The sequence below is a fragment of the Pygocentrus nattereri genome, chromosome 8, assembly GCF_015220715.1.
Source record: "Pygocentrus nattereri isolate fPygNat1 chromosome 8, fPygNat1.pri, whole genome shotgun sequence".
Classification (NCBI taxonomy): Eukaryota; Metazoa; Chordata; class Actinopteri; order Characiformes; family Serrasalmidae; genus Pygocentrus; species Pygocentrus nattereri.
The window spans coordinates 44,461,700-44,480,906 of record NC_051218.1 but is presented as its reverse complement, the minus strand read 5'-3'; the positions used below and the strand labels follow the sequence as shown (position 1 = coordinate 44,480,906).

Below are 19,207 nucleotides of genomic sequence, written 5' to 3'. Positions count from 1 at the left end.
GTCCTGTGACCACTGATGAAGGACTAGAGGATGACCAACACAAACTGTGCAGCAGCAGATGAGCTGTCGTCTCTGACTTTACATCTACAAGGTGGACCGACAAGGTAGGAGTGTCTAATAGAGTGGACAGTGAGTGGACACAGTGTTCACTGATCCACTTGCACCACCACATCACTGTTACTGCAGTGCTGAGAATGACCCACCACCCAAACAGTACCTGCTCTGTGAGGGTCCATGGGGGTCCTGACCACTGAAGAACAGGGTAACAGAGTATCAGAGAAACAGATGGACTACAGTCTGTAACTGTAGAACTACAGAGTGCAGCTATACGGTCAGTGGAGCTGATAAGATGGACAATGAGCGCATAAACGAGGAGGTGGTCATGATGATGTGCCCGATCGGTGCACACTGTAACAGAACGCAGAGTAAATGTTCTCAGTTATCACCCACTGGAAGTAAACAGCTTAACGAAGCGTACCAGAAAGCAGGTTTTAGTCCAAATGAAAAAAATAAACACAGCCATACAAAGTTAATAAAAACTCATTCACCAGTCTATAAACTATTATTACATTAAATACACATTTTCAGCGTGTGCAGGACCAAGACTTGAGCTTTGAATAACATTTAAGCAGGTACCAAGAACCTTCCTTGCAGTACACCTGTAACAAATGAAATACTGTCAAACAAGACGGAATAAATCCAGATCAGGTTCACAGCGAACGCACTGTTGCAGCTTAATTCGGTACTTCAATTTAAAAATAACATCAGCGTCTGGCAGTTAAATACGGTTTTCCAATACAGAGAAACAAACACCCCTATAGCTTTACGTGCCATAACTTTAGGGGAAAGCACAGTGCCTCAACTCATTCTGTTTCACAGTGACCATTCCTATTAAACATCGCAAGAGCTGTTTTCACTGCATGGGGACCGGCAATAAAAGGTTGAGCCTCACCCTAAGCAAGCGGCAAAACGGTAGCATAAAGTGTGGTGGCGTTTACATGCAAGAGCGAGCAGACGTGAAAACCGTTCACCAGGTTAATGCAACGCTTTTCAGGCTTGGAAGTAAACTTTTAAGTGGAAGGAGCTACATCTCTTGCTTCATATAGGCAACACTAGTAAATATCAAAATCTTCACCACCACAACTGTATCAGGCAGGTCGATATCCAGTATGATTTAGCAAAAAGGAAAAAATGTTAACAGCTCGATAATATCAAAATTTTAAGTACTAAAGCTGGGGTTTTTTCGTCGATCAGAAACAGGGATTGTTCACAAGTACCTTTCGTAACACTACAAACAGAATTGGCATTAAATGCAGAACGCCAGGGCAAATGTGCTTTGGTTGGTTTCACATTCAGATTAGACAGAGTTGAGGGAATGAACAGATATTGCAAGCTATTTCTCCATACTAAAACAACCAAGGAAAAGGCAGTGAAGCAACAAGTCACGAGCATTTTTTTGCTGACTTCTTTAAATAAATAATAAAAATAAAAAAAAAAACTGGCAGAGCAAAAATGCTCCTTAGGGTTTAAACACTACGGTAGGTAAATAGTGCCTTGGTACTCGGTACCAACGCTATCAGTATGCTCTGATATGAAAGACTAAATGTGCATCCACACCGCTAAACGTCATTCAGTGATAGAGGTTCGGGGTTCGGAGCCCTCACAATTCCACAGAGAGCAAAACAGCCCTTATTTCCAACATGACGGTGCTGCAGCGAGATCAAAACGCAGACAACACCGCTCTAAATCACACGACGGGCAGAATCTTAAACGAAGAGTGAAAATAATAATAAAATTGTACCACAGAGTAACTCGAGGTCAACGTACCTAGAAAGATACGAACAAAAACTGTGAGCAGAAGACTCACATCAAAAGATAATTCCCTTTTTCTCCAACATACAGATACATACCTCAGCATTAAACTGTTGGATAGCAATATCTGACTTTTTCCCACCCAGCAGTAGAGACTCGGTAAATCTCTGAGGTTAACTAAGAGACGAGCGAAAATATAGTACCAAGGACTGGCGATACAGCAGGAAAGTAATCTGATAAACTGAGAGGAACGTTAATGGCAGGTCAGGCAAGAGAGAGAGCAATGAGTTGTGCAACAAAGCTGACTGTGCTCTTGAGGACGGCAGAGTGTTGTGGGGAACACGGGAGCCCAGTGACCTCCAGGGCAAGAAAGCTGCGTCAATAGAAAACCCAACACAGCACAAGCACAAGAGCCTTTGGCAGGAAAGGACAGCATAGACTATGGCATTACAGGTGCCAGATTGCAGAAAGCAGACACACACACCTAAAAAATACAGTTATTCTGTTACATCTGTAGCTACGTAACCCAAAGGTGATGCCCAAAACAGGGCTATGCCCAGCCCATGCCCTTCCCGGTGTCGCGTCGTACCATCGGCTCTTGCGAGTGTGCAGGCGTGGTCCAGCGACCGCAAAGGCACCATGGTAACTGCTGCCGCCTCAGCAGCAGGAGGAGCGTGGTGCCTTGCGGTTGCCGTGGAGGTCGATGGTGCTGCTCAGCAAGGCGTGGTCAATCTGTTCCTCGCTGGCCAGCACCTCCCTCACGGCCGCCTCGAAGGCAGCGCTCACATTGGTGTCGTCCTTGGCACTGGTCTCGAAATATGGGCAGCAGCCGTTCTCCTCGCACCACGCCCGGGCCTCGTCCTCGCCCACCTCGCGCTCCTCCTTGTCCACCTTGTTGCCCAGCACCACGAAGGGGAAGCGCTCTGGGTCGCGCACGTCTGAGTAGTACATGAACTCCTTCTTCCAGCAGGCTAGGTTCTGGAAGCTCTGCAGGTCATCCACAGCAAACGTGAGGAGGCAGCAGTCGGCGCCGCGGTAGAAAGGCGTGCGCAGGCTCTTGAAGCGCTCCTGGCCCGCCGTGTCCCAAATCTGCAGAGTGACCAGGCGCCCGTCCACCTCCAGGTCACGGTTTAGGAACTCCACGCCGATGGTGTGGAAGGACTGCGAGTCGAAGCGGTCAGTCACATAGCGGTTCATCAGCGAGCTCTTGCCCACGCCGCCGTCCCCCAGCAGGATCACCTTCAGAAGGAGGCTCTTCCCACTCATGATGCCAGCGAAGGCTGGGTGACACGCAGGCTCAACATAACCTAAAACCACACAAAAGCAGACAGGTGATTAAGAAAGAGCTGTGGCTCTCACAGTGACGGCTCAAAAATAAGTCTAACCTTTTTGCAAGTGGGCGCCGAGCATGCTGAACGCAACAGAGCAGGTCTTATTCCACTATAAACAGCTGTGGCTAAGAAGTGCTCAGCTGTTTATCAGGGTGGATGACCCTGAGACTTTGGACAGGGTACCTCCCTCTTGCAGGACACGCAGAGATTGGACAACTACAGTGACTTGAGGCTCTAAATGTTTCGGAGATTAGTTAAGCATCCTACTGCGCTTGTGGACACCACTGACCCCGGCCTGCTTTACTGGGGGGGACAGTGCCTCATTAGCGTGCATCACTGTATGACTTAACACCAAACTACCTCTCATACTGCAGACCAGGAGTACATAGAACATTTCTAGCTGTGGAACCTCCTGGGCTCACCTCTTGCGGGTTTACCAGCATCTAAACGTAATTATAATAAGTAAACAACAACAGCGAGTCGGTAAGATAAGGGCACTAAACAGGAAAACACATGATTTTTATCGCCCTCTTTCGCGCATGCGCACACAAGCTCCGGCTTTTAAAGCCTGCAACTATTGAAACTCCTTTTTTTATTTAGTTTCTCTCTCAAAACGAAGGTTTGGGGTTAAAATGGAACAGTTCTGCACGTCTACGGTCTCGGTCTGTAGCCTTACTAACGCTGTGTTGTGCAAAAACGAGCCGTAAACCTCAGAGAGGCTAACGTTAGCCTTCGCATTTAGCCACATCATCCAGCGCAGCTCTGGAGAAATGAACGCTTTTAGGGCGAATTAAGCGATTTAAACCCAGACCCGGGCCACCCGAACACGCCGGAGCTGGGGGTTCGCTCTCTGGCTGTAAAACCGCTGAAATGTCTCTCCTTCATTACCTCATTCTGTGCGGTGGCGAGCGGCCGCGCGCTGCCGTGATTTTGACGCGATGCGCGCGTGAGGTCGGCGTCCCCGCGCGCGGTCCTAACGTCCGTGCCCGCCGCGGCGACGATGTCGGCTGTATATTCGCCGGCTTTCTGGTCCAGTTTTCCTGGTCCACCTTAAATGGGCAGCGGGGACGCTCTGGCGACCGAGACGTTGCTGTAAAAACCGCTCACCGTTTAAGGTGGAACGGGAAAATTCCAAACAGAAGCTGAGCTCAGCTTCGCGTTCCTGCCGCCAGCGGGAGTTTCATCAGATTATCATTAAATACTCGGAAACCTGGCGAAATGTGTCGGTTATTAGGGCCACTGCTAATAAACATGAATAACTAGAAAACTTGAGAATTATGTATATATATTTCGAGAAAATTAGTCGTAATATTACGAGAAAAAATCATACTATTTCCAGAAAAAAGTAATATTTTGAGAAAAAATGTGTAATATTTGGAGGATAACATGGGCTAACTGTAGGGGGTCTAACTGTAGAGGGGGACTAACCGTAGGGGGTTTAACTGTAGAGGGCCTAACTGTAGAGGGTCTAACTGTAGAGGGTCTAACTATAGAGGGACTAACTGTAGAGGGACTAACTGTAGAGGCTCTAACTGTAGGGGGGCTAACTGCAGAGGGGCTAACTGTAGAGGGGCTAACTGTACATTTACATTTACGGCAGACGCTCTTATCCAGAGTGTGGTGTTAGGAGTCTTGCCCAAGGACTCTTATTGGTATAGTGTAGGGTGCTTACCCACGTGGGGATTGAACCCCAGTCTACAGCGTAGAAGGCAGAGGTGTTACCCACTACACTAACCAACCACAACCAACTAACTGTAGAGGGTCTAACTGTAGGGGGTCTAACTGCAGAGGGCCTAACTGTAGGGGGTCTAACTGTAGAGGGACTAACTGTAGAGGGTCTAACTGTAGGGAGTCTAACTGCAGAGGGACTAACTGTAGAGGGTCTAACTGTAGGGGGCTGCTCTAACGCGTTTGGGTCTCGGTTGCTGTCCTGGCGCCGGAGCTCCACTCACTCCCGTCTCTCTGTGGATCATTTTGATCTTCATCCTCACTGTCTGTGGAACTTCATGCCCTCTTTGAATGGGGGGAGATGAAGCCCCCGATAGCCGTGTAGACCACCCTGCCTGAGATTCTCCTTCAACAACACAGACAGGCGGTTTCCTCCGAGTCCGTCCGGCTCTTTATTCTAGATAAACAGTTCCCTGCTCGGCCGTTTCAGCCGGTTCTTACACTGATACCAGGCTGGTGCTGATGAGCAGGAGAGACGGGGGGGCTGAGTGTTTCTTTATGGGGGAATCGATATGAAACTGCAGCTCCACCAACTCAACGCCCCTCATTTAACACCAGGAGCCTTCAGCCACAGTACTGACCTCTCCTGGTATTAATGTCGTAATTCTATTTTTTTCTCGAAATATAACGACTTTATTTTCAAAGTCTGTTAGTTTTATTTTGAGTAACTGTGGCCCTAAACGCCGTCGGATTTGGGAATATTATGGCCTTGTTATTTATTTATTTATTTTTTATTAGAATCCCATTTTAGGGCGATAACGCATCCAAACCTGTAGGTGGTGACTGAGGACACAATTCCTTATCCAGTTGCCTTAAAATGGACGTGGAAGAAGACGGTCCGCCCCTGCTCCTCTGACTGTTTATTAAATCTCTTTATTTTATTAAACCTGCTGATCTGTAAACTCCGCGGGAGCTCCGGCTTCGCCTGCGGCCGCCTGAACGATGGTGAGGAGCTTTACGGCTGACGGCGGTTATTGACTCTTTAATGGTGACGACACAGTGACACAGTGGCGACGAGGCAGGACCATCAGCTGGTCCGGGTCCGGGTTCGGGTTCTGGTTCGGGTTCTGGTTCTGGTTCTGTGTGAAGTTAGTTGACTAACTCTGAAACCTGTAGGAGTTTTATTTGGTGGTGCTGCTGAATTTGGGTTATTCTCACGAATGTGAGCCCAACTGTAAAACAAATCTTAGATAACAAACACTGGCCGACTGAAAAATGAAAAGTAAACTTTAATTATTTGTTTAAAATATAGTTTTAGCACTATTTTCTTATTTACGTGACCCAACTCTTATTAGGACAGCGCAGTAAGATCTGAATATATGTGTAACTGTTTTTTAATTATTATTATTTTATTTCAATTTTTATTTTATTTTTTGCACTTTTACGGATCCCTGCTGGTGACAGTCTGTATTAAAAAAAATAATGCGTGCCCACGACTTAGCAAGGCGTGGGAACGAGATCCTGAAGTGTGGCCACAACTTAGTAAGGCGTGGAAATGAGATCCTAACGTGTGGCCGTGACTCAGTAAGGCATGGGAACGAGATCCTGAAGTGTGGCCATGGCTCAGTAAGGCGTGGGAACGAGATCCTGAAGTGTGGCCATGACTTAGTAAGGCGTGGGAACAAGATCCTAATGTTTGCTCATGACTTAATGAGGCATGGAAATGAGACCCTGAAGTGTGGCCACAACTTAGTAAGGCATGGGAATGAGACCCTGAAGTGTGGCCACAACTTAGTAAGGCATGGGAATGAGACCCTGAAGTGTGGCCACAACTTAGTAAGGCATGGGAATGAGATCCTAATGTGTGGCCACAACGTAGTAAGGTATGATCTTGTTCCCACGCATTACTAAGTCATGGTCATGACTTAAATATCTCATCCCAACACATTAGGGTCTCGTTTCCCCATGTTAATAAGACGTGGCCACGCATTATTTCTGTATTTATGGGATGTCACCAGCGGGGCTTCGTGCACTTCGGGCTCTTTTCACAGTCTGTATAAAGCAGCTTATTCCACAACACGTTGACCGTCATTGGAAATTTTTTTTCTCATGCTGCATTTTGTTCTTTTAGTTAACATCCTCACATTGAAGTAAAGCGCTTCAACAGATAAGAGGATTACAAGCTCATCGTTTTCTAATAAAAGATTGTGATGAGAATTGGTGTAAGAAAAACTTCAAGATAGAAATATGGACTTTACTAAGCTTTTGCCTTGTAGAGCTTCAGATGATCACTCATATATTACTGGACATGTTTTGAGGTGGTCAACTGTTGCATTATATACTAAAATTGTAAACACTTAACAACTGACCACTGGCTTTTTATTAGAAATGTGGTTAATTTTCTGTGCTTTGTCTGTTGAAATTGTAGTTAGTAGTCAACAGTATGATCCAGATTAGATTTAAAAACACTGGGATATTTCTTTTCATGCAAGAAACTAACCTAGCATTGATTTTCCTTCATTAGACAGGTGTACAGACTGGGCTTGTGATGTTATGGTGGCTTCTGCAGCTATGGACAGTGCCATGCAGGGGCCAGGAGCTAGTAGACATGATGGACAAGGGTGTGTTCCAGCCCCAGAATGCCCTCAGCGACATGGAGTTTGTCAGTGTAAGTTCCTACCGAGGCCCTGGCAACAGTGACATGCGCAGCAACAAAGAATTACCCATCCTCCTGTGGTGGAGCGCCAACCTCTTCCCCCATTTCCCTGGCGACACTGAGCGGGTGGACTGCGCCCACTCGTCCTGCCTGGTCACACGCAACCGCAAGGTCCAGCTGCAACGCCGTACTACAGCCATCATTTTCTATGGCACTGACTTCCGGGCATATGAGGCACCACTGCCTCGTCTACCCCACCAGACATGGGCTCTGTTCCACGAGGAGTCGCCCATGAACAACTACGTCCTGTCGCACAGCCCCGGCATCCGGCTTTTCAACTACACAGCTACGTTCAGGAGGGAGTCGGACTACCCCCTCACCTTACAGTGGCTGCCGTCACTGGACTACCTGCTCAAGCCTCCCTCAGTCTCTCTGCAAGAGAAGAACCGCTGGAGGCGGGCTGGGCTGGCGCCGGTGCTCTACATGCAGTCCCACTGCGACGTGCCTTCAGACCGAGACCGCTATGTGCAGGAGCTCATGAAGTACATACAGGTAACCTTGCAACAATTAGGAGAATTCATCAATGTACACAACTAGAATCGTCCGTCATATTGATCATATTTGTTGATTCATCAAAGAAACCCCACGACTTGGTGCTGCCACTCCCATACTTCACTGTTGGGATTGTGTTTGTTGTGGAATGGGCAGCTCATTTTTTGTCTCCGCTAACCTCAGAACCTTGTCCAGCATTTTAACTGGTTACTCTGATGCTTTGATGTGTTTTTGACCAGCTGTGCTTTGATGTGTTTCAGTAATAACTCAGTTCCAGCCACTCTTCCGTGTAGGTCAGTCGTATGCAGAGCTTTTGATATCATTGACCTTATCTGCTGAACTCTATAACTCCTTTAGAATAAACCTTGACCTCTTTATGGCTTTCCTCACAAGCTCCCCTTCTTGCTCTGATGCAGTGTTTTGAGTTCAGTTTAGGTGAAGGATTCTAAGTTTTAGAGAAGAAGGAACCGAGCTAGTGAAGTTGATTAGATAAAGCATTACATGCTTTGTGTCTGTGCTGTTTTCATCCAAATACAGGTCAAAGTAGATTTACAGTCCACTGCTTTCTGTTTTATTAGCATTTTTACCAACTGTCTCAACTTTTTTGGAATTTGGTTTGTATAATCTCAAAAAGCACCACCCATGTTGGCATGGCAGAGAATGAAAGGGATGGTGAAAGATGAAGTGAAGGGAAATAAGACAAAGAGGTACGTCAAGAGGATTCAGCTAACGTAGATGGATATGTATTTCTGCTGTGTCTCTCTGTAGGTGGACTCGTACGGGAAGTGTCTCAATAACAAACCTCTACCTGAGCATTTGGAGGACACCAGCACTGCCACTGGGGAGGACCGAGAGTTTATGAGCTTTGTGGCCCGCTATAAGTTCCACCTCGCCATGGAGAATGGCCTGTGTCCTGATTATATGACCGAGAAACTGTGGCGGCCCATGCACCAAGGGTGCGTGCCCATCTACAGGGGCTCGTCCTCCGTAGCTGACTGGCTTCCAAATGCCCGTTCTGCCATTCTCATCGACGACTTTGCCTCCCCCCAAGAACTAGCTGAGTTCATCAAGACTCTGGATCAGGATGATGAGGAGTATTTGCGCTACTTGGAGTACAAGACACCCAGCAAGATCACCAACCTCCGCCTCCTGGATGGGCTCCAGAACAGAGAGTGGGGTGTGAATGACATGAGTAAGCCCAACTACCTGAATGGTTTTGAGTGTTTTGTGTGCGACCGGGAGAACGAGCGACTGGCAGCCGTGAAAGCTCACTGCCGGGACCCTGCAAAGTACCCTGCACCCCAGCTCAAAATGGCCAACAGCAGCCATATGGGCTGCCCACTTCCTAGCCCTGGCTATGGACCCATAGAAGAGATTGACCTGAATGACGGGTAAGTTCAGCCATTTCCATAAACTTAATAGATCTAGGGTTTAATTTAAAGCTAGTAGTCTCACGTTTTATTTTCCGGTAATTACTAAGGCTTTGCTTGGACAGGTTTTTCAGGATCTGATTTAAGCAGGTCAGATTTTCTGTAGTCTTAATGCCAAAAAGCCAAAAATTAAATTGTATTCTTTCCTCCATGTTTCTATGCTCATTGTCCATTTTATCAGCTCCACTTACTGTATACAGCATCTCACAAAAGTGAGTGTACCCCTCATATTTCTGCAAATATGTTATTCTATCTTTTCATGGGACGGCACTATAGAAATGAAACTTGGATATAAGTTAAAGTGGTCAGTGTGCAGCTTGTATAGCAGTGCAGATTTACTGTCCTCTGAAAAGAACAACACACAGACATTAATGTCTAGCAGCTGGCAGCACAAGTGAGTCCGACTCACAGTGAACGTGTCCAGATTGTGCTCAAAGGGTCAATATTTTGTGTGACCATCATTATTATCTAGCACTCACTGAACCCTCTTGGGCATGGAATTCACCAGAGCTCTGGATATGGCGCTGAACACATGGACTCAACTTCTTTGGGTGGACCCTGGCGAGGCCTGTTCCCGAGTGGAACCTGTCCTGGAAAACCGCTGTATGACCTTGGCCGCCGTGCTGTAGCTCAGTTTCAGGGTGTTAAGTCTTCTTATAGACTAGGCGTCTTTGTGGAGAGCAACAATTCTATTTCTCTCACCCTCAGAGTTCTTTGCCATGAGGTGCCGTGTTGAATATCCAGTGGTCAGTATGAGCGAATTGTACCCAAAACACCAAATTTAACAGCCCTGCTCTCAATTCACACCTGGAACCTCGTAACTCTAACGAGTCACATGACACCAGGGAGGGACGACGACACAACTGGGCACAATTTGGACGTGTTCACTGTGAGGTGGACTCACTTATGCTGCAGTTATTTAGACATGAATGGCTGTGTTGAGTTCTTTTCTGAGGACAGTAAATCTCCTCTGCTGTACAAGCTGCACACTGACCACTTTAAGTTATATCAGAGTTTCATTTCTATATTGTCGTCCAAAGAAAAGATAGAATAAAATATTTGCAGAAATGTGAGGGGTGCACTCTTTTGTGAGATACTGTAGGTGCACTGTAGTCCATCTGTTTCTCTGATACTCTGTTACCCTGTTCTTCAGTGGTCAGGACCCCCATGGACCCTCACAGAGCAGGTACTATTTGGGTGGTGGGTCATTCTCAGCACTGCAGCAACACTGATGTGGTGGTGGTGTGTTAGTGTGTGTTGTGCTGGTCTGAGTGGATCAGACACAGCAGTGCTGCTGAAGTTTTTAAACACCTCCGTGTCGCTGCTGGACTGAGAATAGTCCACCAACCAAAAATATCCAGCCAACAGAGTCCTGTGGGCAGCATCTAATAGAGTGGCCCACCATTTTTTTTAATATGGTCCTTTTGCTGGTTGGAGTTTGACACCCCTGACCTAAAGCATGTTGCGTGAACATGTGAATATGAACTTGAATATCTTGTGTTTGTGTTTAGCTGGCTTCAGATGTGGCCGCAGGACTACTGGCAGAGCCTGGACCAGGCGGAGGGTCTGGTGTCACTGATAAGCCACAATGAGTCTGACCCTGCACTGCTATGGCAGCACATTCACAGCATGGCTATGAGGAGAAGCGGCGGCCAATGACATGAGAGCCTCTCCAAGGAAGCTTTTTACCTCATGGAGGACTTTTACTGTGCCAAAATACGCCAAAGCCAAAATATCAAAAGCCACTTAATGTTCATCTTTCTGCTTGAGCAGGACTGATCTGTGGTTCTTGGTCAGTCAGGTAAGGTGGTCATCATTCTTACCACGTAAGAATGCTCAACGTGTGCATGAGCGTATGCGCTGAGAACGACAGCAGGTTCTACATCATTTTCCATCTGAGGACATCCACGTTCAGCATGTTTAGAACTGACGTGCATAACTGAATGTGATTAGTTTCCATTTTTACATCGTTCACGAAGTCACCAGGGTTTGTTTAATCCGTGTTTATATGCAGACACGTTAGAACATGATCAGCATTGGAACAGAATCATTCTAGTTTTGCATTTATCAGTGCAGCTGTTACAAACAAGCCCTTCTGTGATTTGTGAATAATGTATTTGTCAGGCTGCCGAACCTGACATTCAGAATCAGCTGCTGCTCATGTCTAATATAAAAGATGTTCAGGTTTTGTAAAACTTGCAGGTCTTTTTAGCCTTTCGAATGTGCACCTATGTGAACATTTTGAGTAAAACGTATTTATATATTTATATTTCTTTTTATACTTTGCATATTTTGTAAGCTGGAATGACCACACAAATAAAAAGAGGATATACACAAACTTTTATTTGCCGTTTCGATGATATTCTGTTGCACTATGTGAAAGAAATACAGTAGATATTTTCAAGTAAATGTATTCACAGTTTTAGAAAAATATTCTGCTTCGAAGGATTAAAACGGGGGGAGATTTTATTCTTGATACTTCAAATTTCTTAACGTGAACCGAGAAAGATGCTGAAAAGCCTGAAACTAAACCACCAAACACATTTAATGCTCCAGAATAACGTTAAACGACAGGAATAGTAACAATTTGTTGTAGGAGTGAAGAAGAATTCAAAGAGAACATATTTAATTTCTAAATAATCCAAAGGTACAAACTCCAAGGACTTTAAATGTGTTGTGATGTCTACATTGGTAACTAACATTCAGCGCAGTGGTGAAGAAGGAAGCTGTAGAGTAAAGACTAAAGTACGTTAGCGTAGCAGCTTTCACAATGGACTGTCCCGCGGTGCAAAAACATGCTGTGGAGAAAATCTCCCATTGGTTTACTGCAGATGCCGCACTGTGGGAGGAAAAGGAAAGGAGTTTAAAATTCTTGTCAGGACTCTAGAGTTGGGCAACTTTAATAATTGAATATTATTAAATTAAACATCACAGTTTATGGTTTTTACCATTAGTTAGTTTGCCTTGTTATAGTAGCCCTTTGTGTGGTGTTCAGGTCTGTGGGACCGTTTTTTTTTAATGTTTATTTTTATTTCAACCTCAGATTCTTGGCCTTTGCTCATTTTCTGTGAAGAGCATATAAAATAACCCATTTATCTTACACATGTGGTGTTGGGCTGAACCAGCGGGGAGTAAAAGTGTGGAGCTGCTGTGTCCTACACTGTTCTCCTCCTACATGGTGGGTGTGTGTGTGTGTGTGTGTGTGTGTGTGTGTGTGTGTGTGTGTGTGTGTGTGTGTGTGTGTGTGAGTGTGAGTGTGAGTGTGAGAGGGCGGACCAACATGGACAGGCTGCTGACTGGCTACAGCTGCTAAAGTAGAACCCTAGGCTGGACACCTGTTATATTTTAAACATCTGGTATTTTTACATAAATTGTTATGGCTGTTTTGATTCAAAACCAATAATTTGGTGGGTCCAAATTGATTTTATAAGTGGAAATAACACACATTCTCTAGGGAGCAAACTTAAATGTTATTTTCCTAGGTTCATTAGAACTTTTCATACTGAGCAACATTTTACTTTTATTTATTATCAGCATTACTTATAAAACACATTTAAAAAATGATGAAGTTGTGACCCCTGGTTCCTATCACTATCACCACACACTGTAAAATAAATAAATAAAGAAATACACTGAAAAATGTCTGTACAGTGCACCATTTCACATCAAAACACTCTGTTTACATCTCAGTGACTGAAGTTTGTAAGAAAAAAAATGGGTGGAATTCCCCTTAAACTGAATTAGGATGGAAAAAACCATGAGCGTTTTAACAGCACGCAAAATTTAGGTAAAAATTTTGGCGCTGCCCAACTATCTCAAAAATGGCAACTTTGCAGGAGAAACTAAGTTAATATGAATATAAATATAATATTTTTTTCCAAGCAATTTTAGAGCACTTCTATTGGTCCAATCATCATGAAATTTGTGCTGAAATCATGTAGAAAAATAACGGAGATGCTTGTTTTGTGTGGACGGCGTCAGTGTGCTGTTTGTATAAATACTACACTGAAAATACCTTGAAGCATTCAGGATGGCACGAGATGTTGAGGTGTTCGATGGTGATCTTGGCGTCGTTCCCTACGAGGCCACCACAATATGTGCAGGCGGTCATGTTTGTGCTGGTGATCAGAAAATATCAAGGTCATCACAAAAATCAGGACTACTTCTAATACACATCTCATCATTTACTCATTCGCTAAGGGCGCAGCTTCCAACTTTGGCTGCTCTGCTGCACAGAATGGAAAATGACATTGTTTGTCAGATTCTGAGTGCCAAGATATTACATATTCAGAGTCCTCAGCGTTTCATGAATGCATGAGAGAGCTTTTGTCATCCGGCAATTCAGCCTGTGTAATATGATCCTTCAGGCCTCAGGCTAGCCTTCATTAACCTAGATAGGCGCGGATATTACCTGGAGGGGCTGCTGTATGCATAGTTGGAGCTGGTCGAGGTCACATAATCCACGTCGCTGTGGGCGAGAACACACACATTGGCCTTTTTAATATAAGATGATAGCTTCATTCCCCGATCGTTATATTGCTCGGTCCACTGCACCGCCAAATTGAACACAATAGCCACTACAATTGCTTTATGTTTTGGTGATATGATTAGTACAGTTGCACATTGGCATGTTTTATTCTCGTGTTATTCTGCTGCCTGCTGGAAGGCGTGTTTGAACTCAGACGGCCGTAAAAGAGCCCAGAAGCCATGTGAAGCTTCTGGAACGTTCCAGTAAGTCTATACTGTTCTGTGCTGATCGAAGAGCAGCAGTGTTGGTTTCCTATTTTTCTTGGGTTTAAATTATTAGCAGACATTTATGCAGGGGTGGGCGAAGTATGTGTATACAAACACTGGCATACTTCAGTATAAAGAAAAGTACTCAAAGTATTATTTAGTAAAAGTACACGTACCAAGTACTGTCAGTACTTCTACTTGAGTAAAAGTACAGAAGAGCTTGTGAATGAACTTAAGTATAAAAAAACACTGAGTTTATATATATATATATATATATATATATATATATATATATATATATATATATATATACATAAAAATCTTGCTGCTGTCAGAACAAAACCTCGTATCTCCATGTTTGTCGTTTTCCAGTTTTTTACATAATTTGAAAATATCTTTTGTCCTTTCATGATGATGGGGACAAAAGAAGAAATTGCACAAAATTGCTTATAAAAATGTCTGGTTCCATTGACCTACATTAAAAGTAGCTTTTAGATATGAGGTTTTGTTCCAAAAACAGTGAAATATATATATATATATATATCCCCCTGGAAACTGCAGACATGCAAAGCTGCATTTTATGTATTCCACTCAAAACACCTTTATATCCTAGGGAGGATGTGGATTTAATGGGCACACAGTGGAACGTGGTCTTTCCCACTGGAATCCTCACAGATTGAGTTGAACAATGTTCAGCTTCACCCAAGAAGCCGTGCTCGTCATGTGTCACTTTTCACAAGGTAACCAATCAAAAAAGAGGGTGGGTAAAATGAACCTGGAGCGAGCACACACAGGGCTTCACAGTACGACAGGTTAGCTTGCATTCACAAATAAATACTTACCTAGGAGTCCCCTGTGTAAGCCAGAGGCCGGGTAGGGAGAACTAAAGAATTTCTTGAGTTTGTTTTTTTAGTCTGATGTCATGCTGAACTTCCTCCCCAGAACGCTGACCATTAAGATCTGGTCTTAAGATCTGGATGATTTTTTGTGGAATATGCTTCGCTATGTCATGTCTGCAGCCACACAGGTCTCCTTAATACAACATGTTCATTAAAATGACATTGTACATGAACCACAACCCCAATTCCACTGAAGTTGGGACGCCGTGTAATTGTAAGCATGTAGTGATATGTGTAGATCATAAAACCCACGTTCTGTTAATTTGAGGGGGACTTTTACCAAATAAATAAATAAATAAATTACATTTATTTCATGCAGTTACTGAATAATTTGCCTTATGATTTGGTCATGAAAATTCAGATGGATGAACCAAAATATGGAGAATAAGGGAGAAAATTTCAATTTTCCGTGATGTTGGCCTTTTTAATTTGGGGTTGATCTGTGGAATCTGGCTTGAAGTCAGTATTTAATATTTAATAACCCAGGGCCACCTGCTTTGGTCAGATATATCAACTAATCATTCATCTATATACAAAAAATTCCTTTCATCTTACCTGCTGTTGTACGTGGGCAGTTCAGGCGTGTTTACGTACTCTTTGACATAAACGATGCCCCTGAAAGACAGCAGAGGTCAAAAGGTGCATTCGTGAGCTTTATGTATTTACCAGGATATAAATAAAGATTCTAAAGTACGACTGCTCACTTCTTAATGTCATTGTCCAGTGACTTCGGCTCCAGGGCACTCCTGTCCACCCTTCTGGTGTAAGGTGTGTAACTTCTGTCCGAGATCAGATAAAAGAAAATGCATTTTTGGTGAAGGTGTTCCTTTAAAGTTGTTTCGACTGTTTGCATAGAACAAGTGAGGGGCTTTTAAGGAGCCGACAACATAGGCTGACAAGGCCCACTGCCCTTAAAGGGGAATTCCACCGACTTTTCAAAATTTCTGCACAAGTCCATCACTGACATGTAAACAAAGTCATGTGAAGTGATGAGAAACCTCTATGTATTTTCTTTACCGTGGTGGTGACAGGAATCGTGGGTGGCAGTAGCTACAATGTGAATATACAGTCATGCAAAAGTTTGGGCACCCCAGTGAAATTCCACCCTCCTGCACATTTTAATGCTGAATTTAACATATTAGGGAAACAAAACGTGGCCTGTGGCAAAGTGATGGCACATGTTTTACTTCTAATATCTTAAATTCAACAAATAAGTAATAATTATGCACTGTGGTTTGCATAAAAATGCCACATTTAAGTCTTGTTTTTACTTTTAAAAACCAACTAAACATGTCATTTGACCAGGTGTGTTCGAACCTTTGCATACGACTGTGGTAGTTTTATTTGCTAACCAAAATGACAAGTAAACCTACACATATTCTTTGATATGCAATGTTAATAATGGTAAAACAGTGCTAAAAATACCAAAAACATTGCCTTACAACGCCCTGCATTAACATCTCTGCCATGAATCTGTTTTAAAAATGATTTAGACCAAAGGTTTAACACAGAATTATGAAAGGGCGTCTCTGCCATGTCCATTCAATGCAACAGCTTTCTGTGAAATAACTTTTAGAGCCATTTAACGCCTCGGACGTCTGGTTCCTATCACCGGCACTGTGAACAGGTCTGACTCTGCGCGTTTCTCTAAAACACCACACTCTGATTTAGGTCTTAACCATTTAATCATGCAAAAAAAATAAAAGTCACCCAAGTTTCCCTTTTAAAAAGGCATGTCCATCAAGGCAGGACGAGATCAGTGTTGTCTATGGACACAGAACTCAGTAGGGCTGAACTTCTCTTTACTTCTTTTCTGAACGCTTGGCCTAAATGTGCTGCTTCAGCTGTCCGTCTGTGCAGTAAGTGAACGGTAGTGCAAGTTCAGGTGATCTAAATCATGACGTGGCTGGGGGAGCAAAGCGTCTGCACTAAAAAAAGCTCATAAACTGGGGCGTGGCTCCATCCTGTAATCCTAATCCTTTGTTTTTAAAGGATTATATTCTGATGGGATTTTTGCAAATGTAAAGTGATCACACTGTAAATGACCCCCTTTCCACCAACAGCAAGATGCTGCCAAGCAACCTTTATGCATTAAACTAGATGTTAAAGTGACGGTATTGACTCTGCAGTATAAAACGCGCGTAGCACAGTTAGCGGCGTCAGCACATCCTGATCTTTTGATTAATTTAGAGCCATTGTTTATAAAATGCCATACTGCATATGCTTGATGAATTGAGAGCCATTTTTAGCATGCCCTCAAACTCTAATTGGTTTAACCTCTGCAAGCATATTGTCAAATTATGACATAATGAACTCCTACTACTCGCCGGATTTCTGGGACAGAGGCAAAATCCCATTTAACATCACTACAGTTGGGTTATACTCTAAGGAGATGCTGCAGAGGCAGTGGTGGACGAAGTACACAAATCATGCGCTTGAGTTAAAGTCGAGACATTCAAGGTAAAATATTCCTCCAGTAAAAGTAAAAGTTCCTACCTTTAGACCTCCACTTGAGTAAAAGTACTAAAGTATGTGCCTTCAAAGTAAAAGTACTAATTAAGATTAATTAACTTAATGCAACTTAGTTCCAAGTTTAAGTTGAATAAAAACTGGCTTTAAACTCAGGATCACAGATGAGCTCCTTTACTATGTTGATCTGTAGGCGTCTGTTCATAAACATAAACCAGCCCAAACTCATTTACTATAAAATGAAATGTTGTTTGTAGAAATTCAGAAAAAAGCCGCGTCAGTCTCGACTGCATATGTGGACATATTTCTATATTGAGCTCTATTTACACAAAGTTAGGTTAGTTCATCATTTATGTTGAACAGACTCTCCCAAAGTTTTACGCTGCTGCGCTGACGTTGAACCGCGTGCTGCACTGGGTCGGTATGACCAACAGGTCAAAACCAGCTCTAAACAAAGTGACCGCTGGGCCCTGATTGGTGCTCTGGCTTTGCGCTTCTTTCGTTTTGACATGTTACGTTTTTATACACACAGAAACCAAAAGGAGCGACAGATTTCTCAAAATGTAGGAGGAAAAAGTCGGATATTAGACTCTGAAATGTAGTGGAGTGAAAGGAGAAAGTCCAGAACGGAGAAACTTCAGTACAGATACACCAAAAATACTAAAGTACAGAAACTAATTACATTTACTTTGATACTGTCCTCCACTGCAAAGAGGGTACTCTGAGCAATGCCCTAAAAAAACTGATTCTCTAAAGAACCACGCCTGGTACAGAGATCTGTGAGTGTGAAGAACCTTTCAAAAGCTCCAAGAACCGTTATATAATGTAAACTTCGTTACCAGTTTAAAGGTTCTTCACATTCACATATCTCATTTACAAAAAGTTCTCCAGAGAGCCCTTTTCCCACCTTAGGTATCCATGCTTTTACAGAACACTCTTTCAAAAAAAGGGTTTTTAAATGGTTCTTGGCTGGGATATATGGTTCTAGGAAAAAAAAACCTTTAATGAGTGTAGAACCTTACATTACGTGGAGGTTTATTCAGCTTTACAAAGGTTCTACACACTTGCACAGCTCATTTACAACAGCGGTTCTCCAAGAAACCAGGTTCTTTGAGGAACCAGAAGCGGTATATCTATGGCCCCAATAAATCATCTTTTTGGCTTCGTTTGTTTAAGAGTGTAGAAAGCTGCACTTACGTCTCCATCGGTTGCGGGTCGGCCTCCCTGTCAGGACAAAAATAAAGAAATCTCAAAACCAGCCGTTTGAATCAGCTCGGATCACCTCATTTGTCTCCGATTTGATGGATACGCAGTGTGTTCAGTGTTTTCTGGATCTGTGGTGCAGCTGAGCAGGTGTAAGGAGAAGGCTGGGCTGCTCCTGCACCTGGCCTGCCTCCAACCCCCAATTTTAACTCCTTACTTACCCCATATGTGGAAGTACCTATTCATTTTACTCCTTATCCCTTCATTTCTAAAATGTAGTGTGGAGAAATCTGAAAAAATCTTTAGATTATGTGGAATTCTTGCTTGAATTTTTTTAGAACGAAAGGACTGAACACCGCCCGAAAGGGGCATTCCACCAATGTTTTAAAGTTTCAAATGGTTATGTACACAAAGCCATTCAGAGTGGTTTAATGGAAAATGGTGAGTTATATA

At 43.6% G+C, this 19,207-nt stretch overlaps 3 protein-coding genes across 5 annotated transcripts in view; 1 reads left to right on the top strand and 2 right to left on the bottom strand.

Moving 5' to 3' along the window:
* Positions 1–277: 277 nt before the first annotated feature.
* On the bottom strand, positions 278–4,283 carry rab9b (RAB9B, member RAS oncogene family). 3 transcript variants are annotated; one of them, XM_017712529.2, is made up of 2 exons: positions 4,032–4,283; positions 278–3,119 (listed from the first exon to the last, which is right to left on the bottom strand). In XM_017712529.2, exon 2 carries the CDS (start codon positions 3,076–3,078, stop codon positions 2,470–2,472), a length of 609 nt encoding a protein of 202 aa, XP_017568018.1. In that variant the 5' UTR covers positions 3,079–3,119; positions 4,032–4,283; the 3' UTR covers positions 278–2,469. The 3 variants fall into 3 exon arrangements, with proteins under 3 accessions (XP_017568018.1, XP_037396704.1, XP_017568017.1); XM_037540807.1 differs by lacking the exon at positions 4,032–4,283 and adding an exon at positions 3,853–4,002; XM_017712528.2 differs by lacking the exon at positions 4,032–4,283 and adding an exon at positions 3,198–3,819.
* Positions 4,284–5,662: 1,379 nt separating this feature from the next.
* Positions 5,663–11,791, top strand: fut11 (fucosyltransferase 11 (alpha (1,3) fucosyltransferase)). The gene is made up of 4 exons (XM_017712527.2): positions 5,663–5,816; positions 7,336–8,019; positions 8,788–9,410; positions 10,961–11,791. The coding sequence occupies exons 1-4, from the start codon at positions 5,814–5,816 to the stop codon at positions 11,106–11,108; spliced, it is 1,458 nt and encodes a 485-aa protein (XP_017568016.1). The 5' UTR covers positions 5,663–5,813; the 3' UTR covers positions 11,109–11,791.
* znf185 (zinc finger protein 185 with LIM domain) overlaps positions 11,778–19,207 on the bottom strand; it is a 48,218-nt gene continuing 40,788 nt past the window's right edge. Inside the window, exons 36-41 of the mRNA XM_037540758.1 lie at positions 18,749–18,775; positions 15,787–15,861; positions 15,638–15,697; positions 13,861–13,917; positions 13,465–13,567; positions 11,778–12,288 (exon numbers count right to left, since the gene is read on the bottom strand). Of these exons, the coding sequence (XP_037396655.1) occupies positions 12,190–12,288; positions 13,465–13,567; positions 13,861–13,917; positions 15,638–15,697; positions 15,787–15,861; positions 18,749–18,775 (421 nt within the window). The 3' untranslated portion in view covers positions 11,778–12,189. The remainder of the gene's footprint in view (positions 12,289–13,464; positions 13,568–13,860; positions 13,918–15,637; positions 15,698–15,786; positions 15,862–18,748; positions 18,776–19,207) is intronic.